This window comes from Rhagoletis pomonella, unplaced genomic scaffold (genome assembly GCF_013731165.1).
Source record: "Rhagoletis pomonella isolate Grant_MI unplaced genomic scaffold, Rhpom_1.0 Rhpom_scaffold_00002, whole genome shotgun sequence".
NCBI classification, from domain to species: Eukaryota; Metazoa; Arthropoda; class Insecta; order Diptera; family Tephritidae; genus Rhagoletis; species Rhagoletis pomonella.
Genome location: NW_023458556.1, coordinates 67,930,595 through 67,938,435, shown reverse-complemented (window position 1 = coordinate 67,938,435; position 7,841 = coordinate 67,930,595). Strand labels below are relative to the sequence as shown.

The 7,841-nt window shown below is 36.2% G+C and overlaps 1 protein-coding gene across 1 annotated transcript in view; it reads right to left on the bottom strand.

The window, feature by feature from the left end:
- The window catches only part of LOC118754454, a 13,064-nt gene continuing 5,223 nt past the window's right edge, over positions 1-7,841 (bottom strand). The window contains exons 2-3 of the mRNA XM_036489334.1: positions 991-1,068; positions 1-873 (exon numbers count right to left, since the gene is read on the bottom strand). Coding sequence (XP_036345227.1) covers positions 1-873; positions 991-1,068 — 951 coding nt within the window. The remainder of the gene's footprint in view (positions 874-990; positions 1,069-7,841) is intronic.

The window sequence follows — 7,841 nt, the reverse complement described above, 5'->3', positions numbered from 1 at the left end:
TTATTTTAAGTAAATTCTTTGCAAGTAAGATAGAAAGCTTGGGTCATCTACACCTTGAACATGACTTGCAGAATAGCTATTAATACCGATATAGGTTTCAGTAGCTTTTTCTGACATCACGCTTGCCTCTCTGGCAGGCAAATACATGGTACCAATGAATGGCATAAAATGTCCACTCTCGACCCCTCCGCCGGTAAAGTCCTGGGCTTCTATGTGAGGTAAAGAGATACTCTGCTTAGGTGTTAAAAATGCAGGCACATCTATTTCCGGAGTGCCATCTGCTGTTGCATACATTTTGTAACGCGGTAAGTAAGCACTACCATTCGGCTTATACTCCTCGATTGCAGATGGTGTAACGAAACTATAACCTCTCGGGAGAGGTAATTCTTTTACTGTCATCGATTTCAGTTCCTTGTACTCATCTATATGCGACTCTGCAAATTTCGTACAGGGCATGTGAGAGATACCATGACCTTCTGTGCCACCGACGCTTTTATGAGTTTCATATATTTCCAACGTTGGTTTATGAGGCTTCAGCACATGTGTTTTGATAATTTCAGTAAATTTATTTGGTTTATGATACGAATTTTGGTGATGGTGTTGTTGGGTATAAGATCCTCCGAAGAAAAGTAGTGCTTTGATGTCAATAAGATTATACGTTTCCACATATTTTAGAGGCCGTTTATGGGCACTTTTTCCATAATGACTATGGGAATCTTCCCGCACTATGGGATTTGCCACACTGTTTCCCACTGTGGAATGTGCATTCTTGCTCGGAGTTTTTAAATCTGATAGTACAATATTGGTCAGCAATGCATCGTGTTCCGTGTGCTGAAGTTTTGAGTGAAGGAACTTGTGCGGCAAGTGCTTTCGCTAATGATGATGGTGATGCACGATTTTGCGGCATGATATGCGAATTGTTGATGGATCATGTGCAGTGGGTTCACAATTAATATGTGTTTTAGCTGGTTTTTCATCAACTACGCGTACTTTAATATGATCGAGTTCTTTGCCGAAAGTTGGTTCACCACAGTCGAAGTAGTAAAGATTGTAAAATGTGAGAAGGTACTAGGGATAGAAAACATGGAGAAACAAACTGAATATTTACTCGTAATAATTTTGTATAGCTTTCTAAAGTAAATAAAACTGAAATTGAAACTAAAACATCGGAAAAACTGTATATTTTCGAAAAATTATAAAAAACTCGCAAAGGGGCATAGTTGTATTTTACCTTTCTATTAACTTAAGTACAATCGCTCTTATTTGTTGTTTTTGCGGCGTTAAATATTACCCTTTCAATGGCCTCTTAATGGTGTTTCTTCGAAAAGCTTCGACGTGAAAGCTCCCACAACCGCACACCGATAGTCACCTACTTTTTGTCCGCTTATGGGGATGTCCGCTTATGGGAATTTCGTAAAATATAACATTAAAATTCAAATTTAAAAAATTTATATTATGGGTATCGAAATTAAAATAATATTTATTTTTCAATAGACAAAAACCAAAAAAGTTAAAAATAAATTCAAATTTATGGCGTTTTCTTTCCTACCGACAAATCTCATTGCAACGAAAAGGCAACACATTTTCTAGAAAATAAAATATGTATGTACAAGCGCAAGAATCAACATCTGACTGAAGAAAAAACAAAACTGACCGCTTGTTAGAGCCTCGCGTCCGCTTATGGGAGATTTCTCTTTCATAACTGGACATTTTTGAGTGTCCGCGTCCGTTTATCGGAAAGTTCGTGTATGGGAGAGTGTTTTGTATGAAAAAAAAAACTTAAAATTGTTCGTTCCCAGTAGCTCGTTTCTGTAACAATTCTCTACCAAGGCGAATTGAGATATGAATTCGCCGCCCTGTTCTCTACTGCTAATGAGTAGTAGAGAATGACGTATATTCTCTACCAGTAGAGAAATAATCGGTAGAGAAGAGTTACAGGAACGAGCTACAGGAATGTGTCCGCTTATTAGAGCGTCCGTCTATGAGAGCTTTCACTGAATGTAATTACCAGGGAACGGATTTTTTAGGACCTAAAAACCTATAAAAAAGGCAAAATAAAATAACGAAAGAGGCTGGAAAAGGCAAAATAAAATAGCGAAAAAGGCAGGAAAAGGCGTTAGGTATTGCAAAAAAGGCAAAATAAAATAGCGAAAAAGGCAGGAAAAGGCACTTGGTATTGCAAAAAAAGCAAAATAAAACACTAAAAAAAGACAGAAAATACGAAGAACAATCGAAAAATACATTTATTTTATAAATGTTTATATTACAAGTAAAAAGAGAAAAACTATGAACTAGTTTCATTATATGAAAAATTTGTACTTTGAATCTTTGACTATTTTATCCTTTCGAGTTTCTAACTCATAAAACTTTAATCTGTATAGTTGTAGTAACATTGAACCACAAGATGCATTTTGAAGTTTTCTGGCAGAATTTCATTCGATTTTCGCGAAGAAAAGCCTTGAATGTACTAAATGTGCGCTCGACGTAAGTTGATACAAGTGGAGCCCAATTTAAATATGGAGCGTTTGCGCTTCTATAAGCCGCATGGGCATGTGTATATTTTTTAATCTTTAATCTGCTATAATCACATTTTTAAAGGTAGAAAAGACAAAAAAAGGTAAATATCTTAAAAAAGGCAACATCAAATGTGTGTATATGGAATCAGGGAAAGCTAAATCGCGGACATTCTTAATCGAATATACTCTATATCTTTAGCAGAAAAACGGCAATTTCCATAAAATCCGTTCCCTGGTAATTACATACATATGTGTGTAGAAACGAAAAAACAGGTACGGTTAAATTATCGGATATAGCTTCCTAATATTTACAAAAGAGGTTAAAGTCCAAAAGCAAATCAATAATACAAAACGCTTTGATTATCAAACCAAGATTTTTTAAAACCATTCGGACTTCACTTGTAATAATCTGCAATATACACTGAGAGGGTCAAAGCAACATCGCAAAAAAAATGTAGAAAAAAGGTTTTTTCTTAACAGCGGTCGTCCCTCGGCACGCAATGGCAAACCTCCGAGTGTATTTCTGCCATGAAAAACAGCTTCTCATAAAAATACAATCGCCGTTCGGAGTCGGCGTAAAACTGTAGGTCCCTCCGCTTTGTGTGACAACATCAAGGCGCACGCCACAAAATCGGAGGAGAAGCTCGGCCAAACACTAACATATCGCACACCGTGTTCAAAACAGTCACAACTCAAAATAATACGTTCGTCAGAAAATTCGAAAAACCATTTCGTAGCACATGCTAATCATATGGGCAAGGGCGACTTTACCTTAGGCTTTTTTAACAAATTATAACAAAACTTTGCTCCAGCTTTTGCTGAAAGGTAAATAAAAGCTCTGTGTACATTTTTAGCGCATAATTTAAGAAACGCCAAATTTTGAGTTGTGACTCTTTTGAAGACGGTGTGCGATATGTGTAAGCGCCAATCTATTATATATTATTATTATACAATTTTAGAATTACAAAAAAACGTGCTAAATTTAAAAAAATACGCATATGAAAGAGCACCAACCCAACTCGTCTTAAATTTGAGTATGTACATACATACGTTATAAAATATGTCGTTGTGAAGTGCACAGATGCTTTTTCGTAATTAAGAGGGGAAAAAATTTAATTTTATGTTCCATCTGATGGTAATTGAACCCGGACCATCTTGGCAGCAACCAATTGAATCAAGCGTCTTTGCACACTCAGCTACAGCCATACATGTAAATGTGTTTTCAAATGTTGAGTTTGAATCAACATCACAGCGGGCGATTAGTGTATTAGGCCTTGTAGGATCTCGGAATAGTAGTTTTGTATCTAGACCAAAGATAGCCCAAAAATATAAAGCAATGTAATGTAAAATAGATCAATTATACTAAAACTGGTTCGAATGTAATGCATAAAGTATGAGTTTTGATCTAAAAATGGTTACAATGTCATGCAGTAGCGGACAACGGGTACAATTTACGACTTGCTGATATGTGGGCACTTAGTCAACAAATTTTCATGTGCGACGTTGGCATGCAGAGAGAGTATGTATCCGCGTAGAAAATCTGAGAACCCCGGTACGAATCGCAGTGGGCGCTAGAGGCACCCTCGTTTATTATACATTGTGCTTTTGATCGTAGTTCTATCTGAAAATAAAGATCATAACATAAATAATAATTATTATCCCAACGGTTTTACCCCCCTTTCGCGCCCATGCGCACGAGGGGCGCATTCCGCATGACGTACGGAACGATTAGTTGCGTTTTCGTATTCTCCAGCAAAAAATATCCAGTAACTTGCCAGTTACCAAATTTCGGAGAGTAAGCCAATATTTACTCCCAATGAGAGAAATATGCAAGAAAGTACGCAAATGCAAAACCAGCAAGAAGTTGCTAGTTTTATGTACAGCTGATTAATTTGTCATTTTCCAACCCAATTTTCTAAGAAAAATAATAGTTCCCATCTTAATATATATTTAAATAGGTTTATTTTGTGAACTGCAACTCTAAAAGCACCACAAACAATTCTTTTGGTAATGTGGATTGCATTAAGCGTCATGGCATCAGTTGTTTTTCTTACTAGCAAATAGTTGCTAGTAAAAATTTATGCTGTAAAAATCCAGTAAAACTTGTAAGTTCAGCTGTCATTTTTGCTCTCTCAATTCTCTCTCTTTTGCTGGTTTCTTGCAAGTTTTGGCATACGAAAACGACTTCCAGTAAAACCAGTAAAATTAGTACTGGATTTACTGGATAGTGCGTTAGTGGACGGTTATTATTTAAATTTTTGCGCCGAGTCACGAAAAGCAGGAGCTTGTTAAGTGTCGAGATCTGAAACTGTTCAGCTACAGAACTAAATTCATCAGCTGATTTTACAACACATTAAATAAGTATCTACCTTCGTTTCAGTTTTACTGCATAGCACGATGGTTCGATTGGTGATGTTACACCACACAGTGACACTTCCAAAATAAGGTTAGGGCGGCTAATTATTTATACAAACTCCTTCGACGTCACCAGTGAGAACTGACGCTATCTACGCGAGTTATAATGCAACCAACCTTAGCATATCTATATGACTGTGTTATTATGTGAACGATGTACAATAAAGCGCCTAACGATATGTAAAAAGTGTATTAAAGGTCAGCTTTGTAAAAATCAGGATATTTGGCGAGAAAAGAAAAATCAGTCAGGACACTTTAATTCGACCCTGAAATCAGGCCATATCCTGATAAATCAGGACGTCTGGTCACCCTAGCAGAAACAATAGTTTATTCAATAAAAATTTTTACTCGCCAATTCCATATTTCAGTTTTTTTTTTAAATTTGGTAGAGCTTGCGAAATATATGTATATTACGGAATTGGCATTCGCATCCGCGGATGTCTAAAATTCCACATTCACAACATACCTAGGGCCCTAGTATGTACGTAGCAAAAATCTCGATGAAACTGTGATTTATTTTGCGCTATGAGAAGGAGTTGGGGTGTTTAGGACATTTTCAACAAATTGTCCCGGCAAATATGGCAGCCCTACCTTTGAAGGCTCTTTGCATCAGCTTGAAAAGTTCAAATTTTTCTCTTTGTACCATGTCTAGTTAACGCTAACTGGAGTTACATCCTTCAGCTAAGCAAAACAACTGTTTTATCGATCATATGTTATAGGCTGGATATCCATAACGTCGATAACGATGTTCAACTGGGAGTTAGAATTAGCCAGACATGGAGCTGAATTCATTGAATGAGCGGGCGCTGTGGCTGAATGGATCCTCCGGTCAAAGTTACACTAAAAAAATTACAGAAAAAGGGTTTTCTACGCGGGAGTCCGCCCTCGGCAGGCAATGTACGAATGTAGCGCCAAATATTTGTTTATTTTATTATTCAAAATAAGGACTAAATTCTTTAGTTTGTTTAAAAAATGTATACCTACCTACCTACCTACCTACGAAAAAAAAACGTATTAACAAAAAACCGATTGGATTCAGCACATACTTCTTACAACCGTTTATGCCTTAGTCGTTATAGCGAACTCTATGAAACCGTATTGAAAAGTAAACAAATTCTATTAGTTTTATTCCACATTTGTTTAATAGCAAATTTGCGGGGTTGATCGAAATGGAAGCGAACAGCAATACAAATTTATTATAATAATAATTCCAATTAAACCGGGCTGTATAAAGAAAACCAGCCAATTTTGATTTTGCGTCAGATGAATTATTCGTTTATACGATTTTTCTAACCGATGTGAGAAATAAAAAACCGATTTGAAAACAAGTCCAAGCCAACACTTTTCCATTTCAACCCGTATTGAAATTTTGTTTATGCATCCGTTTTGAATCACAGCGAACTGAGTCAAAGCCCTTTATGTGTCGGTATAAACAAGGTAATAATTTCCAAGGAAATTTATCGAAATAAATGGTGTTTAGCTGAAAATATGGATATCTCAAAGAAACATGTCCACTTTTCATTCTGGATGTCAAGGTATGACCTTTTAGGAAAAAGGTAAATTCTCTTTGATCGATGAGAGCCCCAGCATTAACTCGTACCCAAGAATGATAGAATACAAGATTGCGCCGATCAGAGAGGATTTTTGAGAATAACTTTTGTGTGACGTCACACTGGTGCAATTGCGAGAGAGAAATGCCAAAACGTGAGCAAGAATGGAAGAAGAAGAAAAAATGTTGCAAGGAAAACGTAAACAAGTTGCACAAGTGTGACGTCATGCAAACCACGATTCTGTCAAATTCGTTAAGAGAGGAATAGCGGTCCGAGATCGGCGCAACCTTTGTATTCTCTCAATCGTGAACTCGTACCGTGCTTGAGTATTTTGACATGTCCAAGTATCTTTTTATGCGAAGCTTAATTGGAACCTCTATCCTCTAGTAAAGCTAGATGGAATTATTTTTTACCGGACGTGAGGTTTAAATTTCAAATTTATAGAGTAACTTTATTGCATAATCGTCTCTCCGGTAGCTTATGCTGTCGTAGTTTGACAACCACACTACCGTTAAAGAAACTAAATAGGCTGAACTTTCTCTTGGGCACAGGATTAACAAAAACTTGTTCACCCGTGATTTTCTGAAGGGCACAAAGCTTTTAAATATAACTGATACACCTGGTTATGTAGCAGGGCACAATTGCATTTGTTCGCATATGCACCGGATTGATTGAAGTGTCAGCTCTGTCTTGAGGATGATAACACATTCTATGTGATTACATTAGAATTTACCGGCGATCAACCGTCTCAAAAACATTATTATTAATCTTAATGAGCAACGAAAAGCAAAGTAACTTTAGAAATTTTAAAATCTTACGTGCTTAGCGACTTTACTATTTGATAAATGTGTAACAACGTCACTTTTTTTATTTAGATAAACACAAAGCAGTACTCACTAAAAGACTTGTTGTAGAATTCATTATTTTATGATCCCACGAGTATCCTTTGCGTAAGTTCGCTTAAGATATTTCCATACGTTTCTTTAAAGCCTCGCGATTTCAACTGTTTAAAGTGAATAGCATTACCGAACGTTTGAACCGTTGATACCATTTGTGAAAATCTTATGCAAAACCACATTTACATACATTAAGGTGGTCCTTAAAAATATCAACATCTTAAAGCTACCAATAATTCCAGTTTTAAAAGCAGTTCTGCACTTTTTGCGAAAAAACTTGAATAAATTACAGTATTTGGAGCTTAAAATTGCGTTCATTTGGCGATGACTATGGTTTTATATAAGTTTTCTAAAATATCGACCACATTATCGAAATTATCGTATGTGCCAGAAACCAAATTTAAAAAAAAGCGATTGTTGCTAATTCTATATATATTTTTTCTAATTATTACTTTTCTACTATG